Below are 18,641 nucleotides of genomic sequence, written 5' to 3'. Positions count from 1 at the left end.
CCCATCCGGCTTTGGCTTGGGCCACACGCAGCTGGCAGGCCAGGAAGGGTCATGGGACGCCTTCACATCCAAGAGAAGAGGCCGCTCCCTAACGCGTGTGCTGCTTCAAGATGCAGAGGCCTGAAGTTATTTTTAATGGGCCCTGTCCCATCCGAGGGCTCCTTCTGGTAATTATTTCGAGGACAACGTACCGGGGGAGGCCCCGACGGCTGTTCTCCTTCGACTCGCTGATGGCCAGAGCCCGGCCAGCGAGTGCCAAGATCTCCGGGCAGAAGCCGGAAGGATGCAGTCATTCCCAGGGTCGGGCAAAGCCAACTCGCTGACTCCCTCCCACCCCCCACTGCCTTAGCTTTTTTTTATTTATTTATTTTTAATTTTTTTTTTTTAATTTTTTTTTTCAACGTTTATTTATTTTTGGGACAGAGAGAGACAGAGCATGAACGGGGGAGGGGCAGAGAGAGAAGGAGACACAGAATCAGAACCAGGCTCCAGGCTCTGAGCCATCAGCCCAGAGCCCGACGCGGGGCTCGAACTCACGGACCGCGAGATCGTGACCCGGCCGAAGTCGGACGCTTAACCGACTGCGCCACCCAGGCGCCCCTGCCTTAGCTTTACAGTGGAGCTCAAAGCGACTACGTTTGGCAAATGAAATGAGGTCAGAGAAAAGCCCTCCCACGGGCTATATAAATGTAAGGGTATATTACTGCTCACTGCTAAAATTTCTGGGACTTGTAACATAAGTGATGAGAGAGGAAAAGGACCATTAGGAAGGAGACAACATCCTTGCTGTCACTCTTCTGACTGAGGTGTGACAGCAATGGTGCCTCACACTGAAGAAGAGTTAGGCTCTTGAGGAGAGTGTCTGCCCCTCTGTTGAATGCAAGAAGGCGGGGCTGATGTCGCCCCGTGTTAAGGGAGACGGGAGAGCTGGGTGACCCCCAAAGGCCCATCCAGACTGGTGAATCTAAAACACTGCTCTCTTAGGGTCTCTTGGGTCAGAGCTGGGAGAGGCCTTGGAGGTTCTGTCTCCAAACGGTTCCTAATCTCCGCATCCCTAGAGACCACGCAGACGAGGTTTATTCCCACTATGTTTCCAAAGAGTCCACCGGGAGAGGCCATTTGCTAAGCAAGCGTTCAAAGAAAAACGCGTGTAATTGCCAATCTGAGTTTTTAATCAGTGGGAGATTGTCAGTGAGTGAGCTGGTGTAATTGTAGCCCGCACAGGTAGTTTCAATTAGCTGGGCATCTCTCTGAACGAGTTCCATCCGGGTTTCTTGAACCATTAAGACAACTTGGAGCTCTTGTGGACCTAGGTAGGGGAGTACCGATTAGCTCGACGCCCTCCTTCTACAGACAACGGAAGGAAGCCTGTGCGTGGTCACATACAAGGGCATGGTGGGGACGTTAGGAGTCAGGCAGCCGCGGTTCTGCACAGATGAGCCCCGCAACACTCTGCAAGTCGTGAGAGCGCAAAGCCTCTGTTTCCTCGCTTCGCCCCTAGGTGGAGAAGAGCAGAAATCCGCTCTCTGGGATGGAGAGAATGAAATGAAATCACATTTGCGTTACTGTTGTCCCTTGGGAAATCGGCACTGTTTAGTAAATACCTTTCCCGTTGGCAATTATTATTTCTAACTCCAAATTTCGTTTTCCGGTGATTTGTGACTTCAGCATAACAAAGTCTCAATCACAGCTACAGCTCTGGCCAGGTTCTTTGTGGTGATGACATCAGCACCCCAGGTGCGTGTCTGGCGTGGCTGGACTTGACCCCATGAGGTTAACAGGAAGGACAACCTGATAGGGGTCTGTGTATCCAGTTTCTACATCCAGCTGCTGGAGGGAAGCAGACTATATTAGAAAAGTGAATGCAGGGTCAGCACCTCCTGAAATTGCAACTTTTCTGTATTCATATAGATGACAGATTTCCGATTGCCCGCCAGCTGCAATTATGGTCGGGCAGCCCGAATCTTCACGATCTTTTTCTAAGGAGGCAGGTGTAATAGGTGTTTTGTTTCAAACATACAGATTTACCTATTTATTGAACTTTTGCAGAAAACAAGCAATGATCCAAGAGGTCACCAGGCTAGTGAGTTGTCTGTGTCGGTTCAATGTTAACGATGAAGAAACAGGCGTTACCATTGAACGGGGCACCTGTTAGCTTAACAGCTACTATTCAGAGCTTTTGTATTTTCCACTAAAAATGCATGTATTTGCATCATCGTGACAGAACCGAGTGACCTCAGAGCGGCCCTGACCAAGCATGGAGGGCAGACAGCACAGAGATGTCCGGGGAAAGGCTGGAAGGCAGGGGGAGGGTGGGAGACAGGGCAGGGAACATTCCTGCCTGCAGCAGCCACTGCAGGGATAGCCGAGTGGGGGCATCCGTGGGGGAAAAGTGGTTCCATCCAGTGTGGCTCGTGGACCAGGTGTGTGTGCAGAGGAAAAGGAGGACTGGAGAGGGGCAAAGGGCAGGTCCCAGGGTCCCAGGGGTCAGGGAGGAGACGGTCACTGTTAACTCTCCCAAACCCCAACCTGAAAGCCAACCGGACAGCCAACCAAAAGGGTCTGTTCCGCAGAACTCACATTGCCAAAACATCCAGGTTCACATAATTTAGATGGTCCGTTCATCCCCAAACTGTAAAGAGGCAGTGTAGTTGATGAGGGAGCATAAGGCAAGCTGACAGGCTACAAACCGCGCCCCTCACCCGCAAAACTCCCCAGGCAGGACAAGTGTGATATCCCTCAGGCACTGCTGGATGCCCAAGAACAAAGGAAAGGGGAAAACAAATGGTTAACTGATAGAGATCACAGTCCTGCAGGACCCGGAGTCTCCGTCTATTTACAAATATCTTAGTAAATCACAAGAAAAAGGCACTCTTATCAATAGCCTAATCTCAGAAACCTACAGACTCCGTTTTCCGGAGCCCCACATCACCCCTCCATAGCGATGCGGGGAACAAAGGCCGAAGGAAATGGCAGATAAAACTGAATTCCCTTATCACCTGCAGCCCACTGACAAATACTTGAGGCCGGCAGAGTAAAACTTTTCTCCAGGAACTCCCTGAAGTCTTAATGCTAATCTTTGCTAGAGGGAGAAACAACCTTAACACGACAATAGCCAGGCCTCCAAGATCCTGAGAGTCTTCTTTAGCATATGAAAATCTCACTGGAAACTTCCCCTGGAACTTCACCTACCCCCCAACCCCATAGTAAATAACCAGGCAGTCCTCATGGTCCCGGGGCAGCTCTTCCTGTCCAGGGTCCTGTCCCCAAGCTTTAATAAAATCACTTTTTTGCACCAAAGACATCTTCAAGAATTCTTTCTTGGTCGTCGGCTCTGGACCCCACGAATCCTACCATCACCCCCAAAAACCTCATCATGGTGAGAAGACAGGCATCCAGAATCCGCCCCCGGCAAAATGAAATGGCCCTCACTGGTATCGTTCAGAGACCTTATGGGCACCAAGCTAGCCACCGAGCAGCCGATCACAGCAGAGCCTGCAGAGGAAGAAATCCAAGCTACAGCCCCCAACTACCTGCTCCCCCCTTCTGCCAGTGCCCACCCGGAGGGAGCAAGAGGGTGTTTCATGGAAGTCGTGGCCCCTGATCAGCAGCAAAGAAGCAGAGATAACATTTTCACGTGCGACGGTCCTCGACTTGGTTTCTACTCCATGTTTTTGAATTGTTGGGTATCACAACCTTGGAAAGGGAGCCTCAGCACCATCACAACAGTCCCCACCGAGTGCTGGAAGGAAGCTCACAGCGGGGCAGGTGCAGGAAAGGCAAGCAGGGCCTGGGGCAGAGCACGGATCAGGCAGGGAGACGGTTTCAGGCCTCCACAGCCTTCCTAAAGGGAAAGGAAGTGTGGGAGCCAATATATAGATTCAGACACTAAACAGTGTGAGTGGAATAAGCAGTTTACAAAAAAAACCTCTTGATTTCACCCAGTGATGCTGCGCTGACTTAAGATAGGTGAATTTCTCAAGCCAAAGAATCAGGAAGAAAGCTGGAAGCTAATACGTGGAAGAGGAAGAAAGCTATTGTTGAGAAAAGCAACAGGCCTGGGGGTCTGTTCAAGAAAACTGTCCTCTTTGTTGGCTAGACTGGAGTGAACCCTCTGGTTTGGGGCTTGGGTAGATGGTGTGACCACACTGTGGACCATCCCGTGGGGCTGATGAACAGCAGTGGCACCAAAGGACCCCTGGGGAGGGGCTGACCCACACTGAGCATTCGGCTTGGACAATGCTGTCTGCAGCCAGGCGTGTGCTTCAACTTCACCCAGGCACATAAGCCACAGACAATGAGCCAAGCTTGGGTAAGCTCAGGACGGGAATGAGGGGGGGTGTACTAAGCTGACTGGCTCTCAGCTGGTGTCTCGGGGGTGGGGGCCCAGTGGGGTTCGAGCCTCAGGCTGTTTAAAAAAATTTTTTTAATAGCTATTTATTTTTGAGACAGAGAAAGACAGAGCATGAACGGGGGAGGGTCAGAGAGAGGGAGACACAGAATCTGAAACAGGCTCCAGGCTCCGAGCTGTCAGCACAGAGCCTGATGCGGGACTCGAACTCATGGACCGTGAGATCATGACCCGAGCCGAAGTCGGATGCTTAACCGACTGAGCCACCCGGGCGCCCCGAGCCTCAGGCTGTTTTCAAATGTAGACTTAGCTGGGAGGGCACCAATGGCATGGCTACCTGGCATGGAAGTTTCCTTCCTGGCCTTTTGCTCCCTAGGGACAGTGGTCTCCGAGGCAGGGTAGGGGTCCGGCTGGCCACCAAGCCGCTTACCCTCCGTGGGTGAGTTGAATTTGGTGTCATTTACGAAGGTGGACAGGTCTGAGGGCTGTGGGTAGTCCTGTTTGTCAGCCTCCAGGTCCACTGTCACACACGTCCACTTCTGGTTGGTGACTGCCAGCTTCTCCTCGTCGGTTGCATGGACCACGGCGGAGATCACCGGCGTTTCCGGGGTAGCCGCTGGAGTGGAGTCCTGGGGGCAGAAGCAAAGCAGTTCGTCTTCTCATATGGTCTCTGTGTCCCCAACTGCACCCGACCCGTCTCTGTGTCCCCAGCTACACCCGCCCAGCCAGGTCTGGGGGGCCCCCCTAACCAGGACACGTCTCCATCACAATCCTCTGGGTCCTCGGACTCTGCCCAAAATGGTCCCGAGGAGACAAGATTCTTTCCTCTGTGACTCTCCTTTCCTGATGGCTTGTTACAGAGGGTGGCGGAGGGTTTCAGACAAATTAGGATTTTGTGTCGGAGTGATTTGGGGGCATTCCTGCTCGTTCAGTCCGAGAAAAATAAGGAACTTTAACTCTTGGCACTTTCATGACCGCAACTATCGAGTTATGTCTACACAGGGCTTCAGGGCCTGTGCAGCGATATCCTTAATATCGCCTGACATTCTGCATGCCTGTGGCTGCGGGATTTTTTCCATGGAGGGGGAGCAGCTGAGCAGGGCAGCGGGGGAGCCCCGAGTGCTAGAGCAGAGCTGGGACCGGGACCCCAGCCCCCTCTCCTGGGGCCGGGCGAGGGTCTGCGGGGCCTCGCTGGCTCAGAAGGGGGCCTGGTATACACGCCGAGGCTAACCTTCCTGGGTCTGTAACGGTACAGATCTCATACAGGGGCTGGTTAGAGCGCGATGGGCACACCTGAAGGGAGGGCCGAAGCACCTACTTCCTCAGGGCATGATTTTGACCTCCCCTGCTTGGATTTGGTTACATAATCCAGTGCTCTTGACACATAGCCCATCCTTTCTCACCATACATTCATGTGTCTCAACGGACTTTCTCAATTTGAAATTCATACACGTTCTCGGCTGATTAACCGGCAGAATGGACAAATGGGCTGGTGCGATTCCTACAGAATCCACTAACACTCGCTGAACATCTTTCCACTCGCGGGACGCACTCTGATCTTTCCCAAAGGGAAGGGATCAAAACGGTGTCTTGCAAACAGCAAGGGACGCCCCATCCCTCCAACCCTCCAACCCTCCACATACGAGCCAGAGAGGATGCTGGAATGTTGCCCGTGACGAACAGAAGAGAAACTTCGGTTGACTAGTAGGGAATCAAAACACATGGGCTCTAACTTCCCCGGGTGAGTGGCAAAATCGTACTTATCGAGGGACCATCGTACCTGAGAAGGTGGGTCAGAGAGAGGAGACCGTTTTGGCGACCTTTTCACCCTAAATGTGTCACTGGAAATAGAACGGAAAACGTCAACACAACAAACAGGGGCACAGAACAGTCCAGAGTTCCACAGAGTGGACCCACGCCACCGTGTCTGCGGAGCGTCTGGCCCAGACCCACCCTCCAGCCCTGGCTACTCCACACCAGCTGAAAGATGTCCGTGCTGATCATTCCCACTTAACACCAGATACCGTTGGTGCCCCCGAGGGAAAGAGTCCTCGAGCTGGAAATCCTTAGAGAGATGCCATTTTGGAGAGCTGGCCCAGAAAATGAAGCTAAATTTAGCCGGATGTTCTTGTGTTAAAAAGCAGATTTGGGTGACATTAATGTATTCAGATTCATCCAAGAATGTCTGAAACCAAACGGGGCGGGGGGCAGGGATCTAGGTTCCTGACATCAGTTAAGGGGAACCAGTTTACTGACTGGCCAGCCGACACAGCACATAATAAACAGCTGAAGGATCTGGGCAGAAACATGAAGGAATGTTCTGGGTCTTCAGGGAGAATTCCTTCCCACTCACTGGAACTCTGAGCGTAACGGATTCCTGCACCTCAGACCTGGGTGAGATTCTGACCAGAGACAGAGCCAGGGTTGAGACGATTCTTTTTAAAATTACAGTAGAATACACCTAACACACAATGTATCATCTTAAACACTCACGTTCAATAGCGTAAAGTACATTCACATTGTACAACCAATCTCCAGAACTCTTTTCAGGGATGAGGTGATTTCTCTAATGTCTATTCTCAACCATGGTTAACAACTCTTTTCCCTCTTTCTCCTTTCTATAAATAATTGGGGGCAGGCACAGGTCACTAGAGGCAAAAGAAAATCAGATCAGACTTATGAAAGGGTCAGAAGGAAAGCATTTTTAGCATACGTGGTTCCACTGAGTCCACTGAGTGGTCCGGGGTGGTGGTAGCAGGGGGGTCATTTCCCAGGCAGAATGGAAGCGTTCCCACCTGCAGACGGACCCCTGGTCTCAGGCCCCTCTGCGGTATGGTTCTGCCTCCACCAAAGCAGCGGCTTTGTGGCGGGGGCGGGCATCCCCTGGCCTTAGATCCCACTACCTTTCCCTGCTCTAAATATTAATCAGATGGGGGCGCCTGGTGGCTCAGTCAGGGAAGCGTCCTGACTCTTGATTTTGGCTCAGGATCGTGAGATCAAGCCCTGCATCAGGCTCTGTACTGAGCGTGGAGCCTGCTTGGGATGCACTCTCTCTCTCTCTCTCTCTCTCTCTCTCTCTCTCTCTCTCTCTCTCTCCCCTCTGCCCTCTCCCCTGTTCGTGCTCTCTCTCTCTCTTAATAAATACATACATACGTACATAAATAAATAGATAATAACTGGATGGACAAAGCAATTTGGCATTCAAGTTCCTTCCCTGTGTTCTCTTCAATAAAAACGCTCCAACAATGGCATTCAGTCATGAGAAAATACTAGAAATGGTTATTTCCAGCACTTATAGCATTTGCCATATGAGCAATACAGTCACAGCTTGAAGCATATATTTATTCATGCATATAAATATATAACTGTATATTTCAGAGTTGCTAAATGGCTCTAAAACACTGAAGAAATCCCTTGGCCAGAAGCAAGCCTGAGAGACTCCACTCTATCCCAGGGCTGCTGGACCCCTGGGACCAGGCCAGCTTCCCTTGTAAAGACAGGGTAGCAGGAAAGGTACCTGTCCTTGGGCCCCAGGGAACCGCCCAGGACATCTCTCCTGGCCGTGGGGGCAAAGCCGTGCAGGCACGGAGACGGTTTGCTCTGCCTGCAGCGACACCCAGCAGGGTGACCCGTGCACGGACAGCATGCCGATCGACACCCAGACTGGTCCTGGGTGGCCAAGGACGCAGGCCCAGAGCAGGCTGGTGGTGGCTCTCACAGCCGTGTGCTCCACTCCGAGTCAACCCACAGGTCTCAAGGAGACACAGCCCACAGATTTCTGCTTCGCACGTTAGCAGGAACAAATGACCTCAGTCGCCGCCTGCGGTTGGCCGGATGCTTATTTTAACGTGAAGCCACACCCAGTACTTTGAAAGCAATCGCTCACTAGCTCAATTTGAAATGAAAGGATGGAATGAGAGCTTAAAAAAAAAATGTATGGGTTTCAGATGAAGACATCGAATATGCAAGCAGGAGAGTTCCATTCCTGACAAGCAGGCAGATGTTGGGTAATCGCATTTTCACAGCCAAGCAGTTTCACTTATGCTAATCACTACGAAACAAGAAAGTAACCTCTGCTACCGGGGAGCCCCATGCCCCGCCTCCCCGTCCCCAGGCCCAACAGAGAGATACACGAGCAGCAGCCACGGAGAAGAAATGAAAAGAGCCTGAAAGCAAAAACAAAAAGCAGGGGGAAGAAAAGCACATTCAGTAGAAGAGGCAGGTTCCGTTAAATTTACTTACAACAGAGAACACACAGACATCACATCTTCAACCATCCTAAGACAAGAAGACAAGAAAAAAGAGAGACGGACAGAAGGAACTGACAAAAAAGATCCATCTGCACACAATTGGCTACTGATGGGTTGGGACCCAAGAGGCATCCACTGTGAGTTCTGCTTGGGAGAGGGGGCCACATCCCGGCTTTTTGGAGAGGGGGCTGTCCGAGAACACCTTCCTCTCGTGCTTCCGATCACCCCCTAAAGTGCCGGTGTTCAAAGAGCTTTGTCACATCGTGTTGGGTTCCAGGCCATCTGCACTAGAGGTGAGGACAAGAGATGGGGTGGCTTCCCTGACCTGTGTATGCTCTGATGACAGGACAGAGGAGGAGGTGCACAGTGGCTGCAGGCTGGCTCCCGTTCCAAAAATGAGGGAACGCGGCTTTGTCGTCTGAGCATTTCAGAGTTCTGTTTGAGGCTTAAAATAAAGCGTCCAACACAGATTCGATGGAATCTCTAGGAGGGGCCAGGTTGGGGAACTGATCTCAAGGTTCCTGGTTGGGGAGCCTTGGATCCCAAGACTCGCGCCTGCTTAGAGAACCTCTTTCTCAGGAAGTCCCAAGCTCTTCTCAAGATAACTCCTCGGGGAGCCCAGAATGGGAGGTAAGAAGGTCTACCCTGTCTCCATTCATACCGGACAGAGGCAGAGAGGCCAGCAGCTGCGGTCTGCTCTGCTGAGTTGGTGCCAGAACCCTGGTCGCTGTGGCCTTGTTCAGTTACTGACCCTACTTCGCATGAAGGCAGGAGAAAGGCTCTAAGTACCCTCCCCACCCAGTATGCTGAGACCCACGTCCTGGAAACGGACCCTCAGCCATCCAGGTGACAGCGCGTCTGGAGATGAATCCCAGAAGCACAGACACGTGGTTGTTAAAGGCACTCTACTTGGCAAGTGTTTGAGGACAGCTGAGCCAATTATTGGTGGCCCCCTGGGGGTCACGGGGATTTCGGGGATGGTTTCTCCCTTTCAAGTTCCCTCGATCTCTTTCTGGACCTACAGGGCCTTGGACTCTTGTCTGCAAAAGATGGCTAGAAAAAGGGATGACAGGCTGGCTGGGGTGCGAGGAAGGGCCCAGGCCAGGCCTCTCGTTCACGGGCCTCCCAGAGACTACTGGGTTTGCCTCCTGACGAACACGTTAACGGGAAGACACAAATACGACCAATTCTAACACTATTTGAAGGGTGGATCTCCTAGCTTCTAGGCCACCCCCAAAAGTAATTCCTGTGCCAAGCAGGGAAAAGGTTAAGTCACCCAAGCACAGATGAGTTCCCTCTCTGTGGGATCTCCCACACTCCCCCGGAGTCAAATGTCAGGCCTTCAGCTCAAGGTAAAGCCTTAAACCACTGACATAATAATGAGGCAAAAGATCAAAGACGCTAGACCCGGAGGGATTTGTGCACGGGAAATGCCACCACCGTGGGCACAGAGAGGGAGGAAAACAGGGATCGTGTTGCAAACCTGGAGGCATTATGGCAGATGGCGGAAGGGTTAGGGCAGCCGCGTTCGTCCAGGCACACGACCCGGGCTCACAGCCAAGGCACAGCCCCGAGCTTACCACCTGCACCCCTGCACTTACGTCTTGAGGGGCGTCTTCTTCTTCTTGGCGGGCTTGTTCAGCCCATCCCCGTCCACTCCATTGGCTTCGATGGCACTGGCTGGGATCTCAAAGGAGGCTGGGGATTTAGAAGGTGAGGCTGGGGTTTTAGAGGACGCCTTAAAAGGGTCAATGGATTCGTCGCAGGCGTCTGCGTCAAAGTTGTAGGACTGTTGGGGCAGTTTGGGGGACTCTTGCATTTTTGAGGTGGAAGAAAAAGGGTTAAAATTGGGGTCATCCCACTTGTCAATATCAAAGGTGTAGGTACCCTTAGCAATAGGGATGTCATTGGGTTCATCGGGGGACCGGGTAGGTGAGGCAGGAGCGTTGTCGAGTTTCTCGGGTGTTTTTTTCATCTTTGGCCTCCTTAGGGGCATTTTGGCAACCGGCTTTTTGCCTAGCTTTTTGGTAGGAGGGGGGTTTTCCTGCTGGGTGTCCCAACTGCCCTTGTCCTCAGAATAGTCAAACTCCAGCCTCACCGAGAGCCCTTTGACCGGGGAGTCCTCCTGCCCCCCACTATCCGACGGGGTCACCTCCACCGCCTCTGGAGCCGTGGCAAGAGGCAACGTCTTCCTTCCAACGGGGGGTGAGTTCTGCACTCTGCCGCTTCCGGAAGCTGGGGGGACGGCCCCTTCGGCACCCTCTGGGTCCAGAGGGCAGGCGGCCTTGGGCACAGCAGCAGGCTCCAGGGGTGCCTCCTCTGCCAGGGCTGGTGCAGAAGCTTCCGTCTTGGTCTCGACTGCTCTGTTCTCCTCACTGGGGACAGGGCTCTCTTCGACTGGCTCTTGTGGTGTCTCTTTCACTGGGGGGGTTTCCGTGGGTTTCTTGGTGGTCTGCTTCTTTTTTAAGGAAGGCGGCCTCGGTTTTTTAGTTCGCTTAAGGGTACTGGAGGCACTGCTTGAGCCCGCGCCGTAGGCATCTGGGGCCAGGGCCACGGCCTCGGCGTTGCCTGAGCAAGAAGCACCATCAAAGTCACTAGCTTGCAGGCTGAGAGATCGGGAGAGCGTGGACTTGGAGACGGGGACAGAATCCGTGGACTTCCTCCGCGTGTTCACTTTGCATTCCTGACTCTTAGAGTCCGAGCAGCGGGGCTCCAAGGTCTGGAAATCATCCACCAGCTCGATGGTGTCGAAGTCTAAGTTGTAAGTCCCGCTGCTGGCTATAGGCTTGTCTTCATCGAAGACGGCAGAGAAGGAGTGTGACGGGGGGCGGAAGGGGCTCCCCTCCACCGAGCTGCTGCGTGGGCCATCGGGGACACAGGCTGTCTCAGAACCGCATCCTGAGGAAAAGGAGACAAAGCAGTCACCGAAGGACGAAGGACACAGGACACTTTCATCTCGTGCCAGACTACCACCCTCTAGGCAGAGTCCCCAGGACCCCCGGGCCCCCACTGGGTGGGCGCGGTGCGTGGGCACCAAGTCTGCTCTCACCCATTATTGGCTCCAGACCCCAGGTAGGCTTACCCTCCGGTCCCTCATCTGTCAAATGGGAGTGACGCGGGCTGTTTGGGGGACAGCTCAAATCATTCAGTCGTTCCAAAAATGTTTACCAAGTTCCCAGTCGGGACTAGGCACCGTTCTGGGTGTTGGAGATTCAACAATGAACAAAACAGACAAAAATCCTTGCCCTTCCGGAAGGTACATCCTTCGGGGAGAAGACAGTTAAGAAATAAATAAACAAGCAAAATGCACAGACTGCCAGATGGTGATAGGTGAGATGGAAAAAAATAAAGCCAGGGTAGGAGTGCTGCAATTTTAAAATAAAGGAGTTGGCAAAACTCTCCAGGGAGGAAACACTTAAACAAAGATCAAAAACATGGGAAGGGCGTGAACCAGGAGCATATCTGGTGGGGGTGTGAGGGGAGTATCATAAGCAAAAGGAACAGCAAGTGCAAAGGTCCTGGGGTAGAAGCACGCTAACGTGTTAAAGAAACCTCATAGGCCAGTGTGACTAAAGCAAGGGAGAGGGAGACAGCCATTAGCATCATCAAGCCTGTTTTTGACTACTCGGAGCTTGTTGTGAGGAACAACTGGGAGCCTTTCTGTGGAGTCCCCCAGGCCACTGCAGCAGGACTGAGGATGCCCTGCTTGCCACCTGTCCTTATGCCAGGTGTCCCCTATAATCTCTGCCTCCAACTCTGATTGCCACGCTCCTCTTCTTGGCCTTACCTCCAGTCCATTCCCTCTCCTCTCTTTGCTGCTTCTTTTAAAAAATTTTTAACACTTTTTATTTATTTATTTATTTATTTATTTATTTATTTATTTATTTATTTATTTAATTGCGTGTCTTTATTTCTGAGAGGCAGAGAGAGACAGAGCACGAGTGGGAGAGGGGCAGAGAGAAAGGGAGACACAACCCGAAGCAGGCTCCAGGCTCCGAGCTGTCAGCACAGAGCCCGATGAGGGGCTCGAACCCATGAACCCTGAGATCATGACCTGAGCCGGAGTTGGACGCTCAACCGACTGAGTCACCCAGGCGCGCTGTTTTGCTGTTCTTGCTGGCTTCCCCACCGCCACAGCCACCGCCGTCCACGGAGGCTGCTCCTTATCTTAAAACATGCCGCACACACTCTACATGTTGGCCACGAAACGCTCCATCACCCGATGACCCCACCGTTCCAGGGGGATTTGGCCAGCCTGGCCTTGGCTTGGCTACCCTGGGCTCTCCCCGTGCCAGGTGCTGCCTTTCATGCATTTCTGGGTTCACAGCTCTCCTGGGCAGTCAGGAGGCCAGAAAGTGGCCAGAGAACAAACACTATGTCACCGGACAAAGGAAGACAAATGTTGCAAAGAGGTCTGCAGAAGAAGGGATCGGAGAGTCAGTACAGGTATGGCCTGGGACGGCGTCTCTAAAGTTGGATTTCAATGATGGGAGTCATGCCCCCAGCGCCCACCCCGTGCCCGGCTGGGATGGCTGCCGGATAAAATACAGGATGTTCAGTTAAAGCTGAATTTCAGATAACTGAGTAGTTTCTAGTATACATATGTCTCAGTAATTCCTTGTTTATCTGGGATTCGGATTTAACTGGGTGCCCTGTATTTTTATTTGCTGAATCTGTCAGCCCTCTCTATGCCTCATCCCAGCAAATGTACAAGGTTTGGGAAATGCTCAGCTAACACTGAACCGGCCTCTCGCTGTAGATTTTCTCAGAGCAATTCATGCTCACTATTGCAAACGCCCAGGGGGGTGAGTATTTTGTACGGTGCTTCCGGAACTCTGCTCACAAGCATATCTTTCTCTCGAAGCACCTGGGAGAGGAAGTGCTGGGTGGGGGGTGCGGGCGGGGGATGACATCACAAGGGAAAGTCCAAGCCTCCCAAGTTCAGGGACTGGTCTGGTCATCTTTGCTCTCCCTGGACTTGTCCCACTTTCTCTTGCAGGCTCCAAAAACGCCTCTAGGGGCACCTGGGTGGTTCACTCGGTTAGGCGTCTGACTTCCGCTCAGGTCACGATTTCCTGGTTCATGGGTTTGAGCCCCACATCGGGCTCTGTGCTGACAGCCTGGAGCCTGCTTCCGATTCTGTGTCTCCCTCTCTCTCTGCCCTTCCCCTGCTTGTGCTCTGTCTCTCTCTCTCTCTCAAAAATAAATAAACACTAAAAAAAAAATGCCTCTGGAAGTACATCTACTCATGGTTCAAAACTTCTTCATCTCTTCGGTGCCCAGCACCACCCAGGCCCTACTTGGAGCAGATGGACGGAGAGCTTCCTTGAAACTTCACAGCTCTTTCCACTGAAAGATGCCTCCCTCACCTCAAAACACTCCTGCTTCCTTTCCATCTCAAAAGAAGAAGATTCCTCCCTGCTTCTTTTTTTTTTTTTATGTTTATTTATTTTGAGAAGTGGGGGAGGGCAGAGAAAGAGGATCCCAAATAGGCTGTGTGCTGTCAGCATGGGGCCTGAAGCGGGCGCTGGAACCGTGAGATCCTGACCTGAGCCAAAATCAAGAGTCAGATGCTTAACCAACTGAGCTACCCAGGCGCCCCCTGCTTCTTTCTTTTTTTTTTTTTTTTTTAATTTTTTTTTTTCAACGTTTATTTATTTTTGGGACAGAGAGAGACAGAGCATGAACGGGGGAGGGGCAGAGAGAGAGGGAGACACAGAATCGGAAGCAGGCTCCAGGCTCTGAGCCATCAGCCCAGAGCCCGACGCGGGGCTCGAACTCCCGGACCGCGAGATCGTGACCTGGCTGAAGTCGGACGCTTAACCGACTGCGCCACCCAGGCGCTCCCCCCCCCCCCCCCGCTTCTTTCTTAAACCAACTCCCTCCTACATCCTCCAGGGCCTGGCACCCTCAAGCACCCCATCCTCCTGCCCGGACACACGGCACAGAGGCCACAGAGGGACCAGGGGACCCAGCGGAACAGGTGCTTTCGAGTGGGCCTTGAAAGAGGGAGAAAGAACCCCAGCCCCTTCTGTCATTCCCAAAGCAAGATCCACAACCGCCAGCCTCTTCTCTTTTCAGGCTGCCTCGTGCCTTCCGAGGTCTTCCCGAGGTCAGGGGTCCCCCCGAATCATGCAACATGCAGCAGACATTCAGCTTAACCATCTGCTCATTGTTTGACCCAGACCAAAACGTCCCTGCCTGAGTAACACTCTTTCCTCTTTAGAACCGATATTCACGGGCCAGGAAACCTAATCTTGCTGCAGGGTTTCTTGGCCTTGGCACTGCGGCCACTTTGGGATGGTTAGTTCTTTGACGCAAGGGGTCCTTCTGTTCACTGCAGGATGTTCAGCAGCGTCTTTGGCCTCTACCCACTAGATGCCACGGGCATGCCAACGCCAGTTGTGACAACCAAGAACGTTTCTAGAAATTGCCCAATGTCCCCGTGAGGGGCACAAGAGCCCCTGGGTGAGAACTGCTGTCCTACTGCGTGGTATTCAAGCAGGTCGCTCCACAGGGCCCATTATGGGGCTGGGGGGAGAGGGGGGCTTCTAAGTGCTCTTCAGAGGAATCCTGGGCAATCGGGTGGCTTTCGCAGACCCGAGCAAAGGTCACTGCCATGCGCGGGCCCTGATTTTCCAAAGCAAGTGTGGTCTGATTGGGTTCCCTGCCCCTCCTACCAGATTTCTAAATTCCACTCGCTGTATCTGCATGAAGACCATTCATTCATTCGCTCCACAAATAATCTGGGTTCCTCCTCCTTGTGCGCCCCATCGGTGTAGACCCGGACAATGCCTGCCCAGGCTCCAGGTTTTGGTTCAGTCTGGTAACAAAAAGAGCATCTCTGGTTCATCATATGGAGGCTTGCTAGGGGGGTTCCCAAGGGCATCACTCAGCTCGGGCCACCATAACAAAGTACCACAGAACCTCTCGATGGCAGATGGCCATCTCCTCTGTGGCCTCACACGGCCTTTTCTCCGCACGAGCTCATCCCCAAGGGCCTCTTCCTCTTCTTACACGGACGCAGTTCTACTGGATTAAGGCCCCACCCTTATGACCTTGTTTAACCCCCATCACCTCGTCAAAGGTCCTATCACACTAGGGGCTACGGCTTCAACATAAGGATTTGGGGGAACACAATGTCATCCATGAACACCAGTGCGGGGCAGTCAAATCCCCAAGCTAAGGTTAAAAACAAACGTGTGTGGAAACGAGAGGGATTTCCAAGGAAAGAGAGAAAGCTAGTAAGGGACACTCGACTCGTATCACCCCACCATCTCCAAAGGCCACATTCTGCAGCCTCGTGGGGCCGTTTCTAACTGAGCACTTACTGCCAGCTGTGCTGGTGCCTCTCTCTCTCCACCCCCCCTGCCCCAGCCCCCAACTCTGGACAGGGATCCGTGGGCCCAGAGGACCAAACGTGTCAAGAGGTGGCACCCCAGCGCTCACACACTCTCACCTTAAACCAACAGACCAAAGGAAATGGTCTCATCCAGAGGGGGCATAGATTTACATCTTCTGGGTACCCGAACAATAATCTATTGCACTTAACAGTGTTTATTCTGGCAAAGGTCTCCATTTTAAGCAGGCTAACGAGATCTAAATGCAGCATTATGGGTCTTCATGTGGCATTTCACTGGCCACATGGCCGTGGGCCACTCAGAGCAAGTCCAGGAGAAGTCAGCACTTTCTAAACCTGCCTATCGTAAGACACATCAAGACACTCGTTAAAACCCCAGCCTCCCGGCTCCAACCTGAAGCAGCAGCTTGGCACACCTGGAGTGGGGGCTCCGAACCCCCACTTCCACAGGTGCCACGGGCAGCCATGAGAGGGAAAGTCGGGGGGCTGGGCTGGCTCACCTCACCTGTGCCCTATCAGGACCTATCCTAGCTCTGAAAACCTCCAGGGGCCACAGTTGAGTATTTGGCCACAGAAATGGTTTGGAGGGCCTGGATCGATCTCTCTGAGGCCAGCTCTGATCGCCTGTGGGGATTCTGCCTCTGAGACGTGAGCCATCGGGGAGGGCGGGAGTGACCGCAGAGGCAGCGCGTGTGCCTGGCCAGCAAGAGAGGCAGGAGGCCCGTGGGAAGTCGGCTTCTCTTCCAAACCCAGTGGATCTTCAGATTCCCACGGAGACCCTGCTGGGTCCTGAGGACCACCACCCCGGCCCCACCAACCCAGTGGGGCTGTGCCCACTATTTCCTGGACGCGTGCACTGATCACACACAACCTCCCTTCAGATGCCAAAGGCTGAAGAGGGAGTTCTCTCTGAAAACCGGCTTATTCCCACCAGACCCCACCTTGTGAGCGGCTAGATGAAGTGGCCCTTCTTAGGATGGGAGAGCTCTGCTAGGAGGAGCAAAAGGTGACCTCACCCCACGGGCACCCAGGAGCACTGTGGGGGCACAGTCCCCCTGGAGGGCGGTGTGCAAAGCTGGGATTTGTGCAGCTGGGGGCTGGGTCCCGGCTCTGCCTAGAACGCACCGAATGTCACTTCTCCCCTGCCCCGCTGACTGCCGCTTCCCCCCTGCCTGCTCCCCCTGCCCCGCCGGGGCTCTCCTCACACAGGGCTGCCTGCCAGGCACGCCCCCGTCCGCCCCTGGCCAGGCTCACCCCCAGGAGGCTGACAGAGGTACCAGCAGGGCTAACAGCTAACAACTAACCTCGCCGTGACTCCGTGACTCCGACAGTGGCCACTCCTGCTCCTTTCAGCCTCTGTGTCCCCAGACTTCCCTCCCAACATCCCTCAAGCGTAACGGTGGGCATGAAACCAGCAGTTCCGGAAAAGTGCTTTCTGTACAAGCGAAAGGAGATAGCATCCAGACATATCGCTAGGATGACGCCACACAACCCAGTTCTGACTCAAGCGGAGTCTGGGCTGACGAGTCCACAGGCACATAAACCCGGGCTCTGCTGCCGATCGGCTGGGTGGCCCTGGCCAAAGTCTCTTAACCCCACTGTGCCTCATTGTCACTGGCCCCGGTACCACCTCCCGGCTGCTACAGAAATTAGAGGTCATGCTTCTGACAGTGGCTGCTACAAAGAAAATGCTCACAATTGTTACTTGTTGTTCTATTCTTTTTTTTTCTTTTGAGAGCGATCAAACAAGGGGGGAAAAGGGTTGGAGGGAGGGAGGGAGAGAGTGAGAGAGAGAGACAACATCTTAAGCAGGTTCCATGACCAACACAGAGCCCAACGTGGGGCTCGATCTCACAACCAACATTGCGATCATAACCTGAGCTGAAATCAAGAGTCGAGTGCTCAACCAGAGGAGCGAGCCACCCCGGTGCCCCTGTTCTATTCTTAGCAAAAGTCATCTGTCACAGGGGCACCGGGGTGGCTCAGCTGGTGAAGGGTCCGACTTCTGCTCAGGTCATGATCTCACAGTTTGTGAGTTCGAGTCCTGAATCGGGCTCACAGCATAGAGCTCTTTTGTGATCTTCTGTCTCCCTCTCTCTCTGCCTCTCCCCTCTCCTCAAAAATAAATTTAAATATTTTTTAAAAGGCATCTATAACAGGAAGACATATATGGAGCCCAGCTTATACTCATCCCAGTAGAGAGCGAGCCACCTGCCCGGGTGTGTGGGGCCCACGAGCATCCTGAGATACTCTTGTGACTCACTGGGTCGTCAGGGGCCACTGTGCTGGACACTGAGTGCACTCAGATCCCCTGACGAGGTCATTAAGGGAAGTCAGTGTGAGTCCGGAGGCTCAGGGCCCCTCCAGGTTCTCGGTATGCCCACCCTCCTCCCGTTTGTGACTCCTCTGAGCCTCGGCTGTAAATCAGGCCTTCTTGTGAGGCTGAAAAGGGAAACCATAGAAGCACCTAGCACAGGGAATAGCAGCACCGGGACGTGGCAGCCGGGGGGCCCCCAACTCTTGCACATGCCACAGTGACACCCACTCCCTGTGCCCCTGCCCCAGGCTGGGCTCCCGGATGCCTTCCTATCTCTCTGCAGGGACACCCCTGCAGAGCAACCTCAGGGGAGAAGAAGGCAAGTGACAGTGAGTATGGAGACATGGTCCCCTGTGGGGACAG

General features: G+C 53.3%; 1 protein-coding gene across 4 annotated transcripts in view; it reads right to left on the bottom strand.

Moving 5' to 3' along the window:
* Positions 1 to 18,641, bottom strand: part of TACC2 (transforming acidic coiled-coil containing protein 2) — a 201,522-nt gene that overhangs the window by 31,112 nt on the left and 151,769 nt on the right. For all 4 annotated transcript variants that reach the window (XM_047825484.1, XM_047825485.1, XM_047825486.1 and 1 more), the window contains 3 exons: positions 10,203 to 11,499; positions 6,132 to 6,192; positions 4,782 to 4,980 (listed from right to left, as the gene is read on the bottom strand). In XM_047825484.1, the coding sequence (XP_047681440.1) occupies positions 4,782 to 4,980; positions 6,132 to 6,192; positions 10,203 to 11,499 (1,557 nt within the window). The remainder of the gene's footprint in view (positions 1 to 4,781; positions 4,981 to 6,131; positions 6,193 to 10,202; positions 11,500 to 18,641) is intronic.

This window comes from Prionailurus viverrinus, chromosome D2 (assembly GCF_022837055.1).
Source record: "Prionailurus viverrinus isolate Anna chromosome D2, UM_Priviv_1.0, whole genome shotgun sequence".
NCBI lineage: Eukaryota > Metazoa > Chordata > Mammalia > Carnivora > Felidae > Prionailurus > Prionailurus viverrinus.
This window is presented reverse-complemented; position numbering and strand designations above follow the sequence as displayed.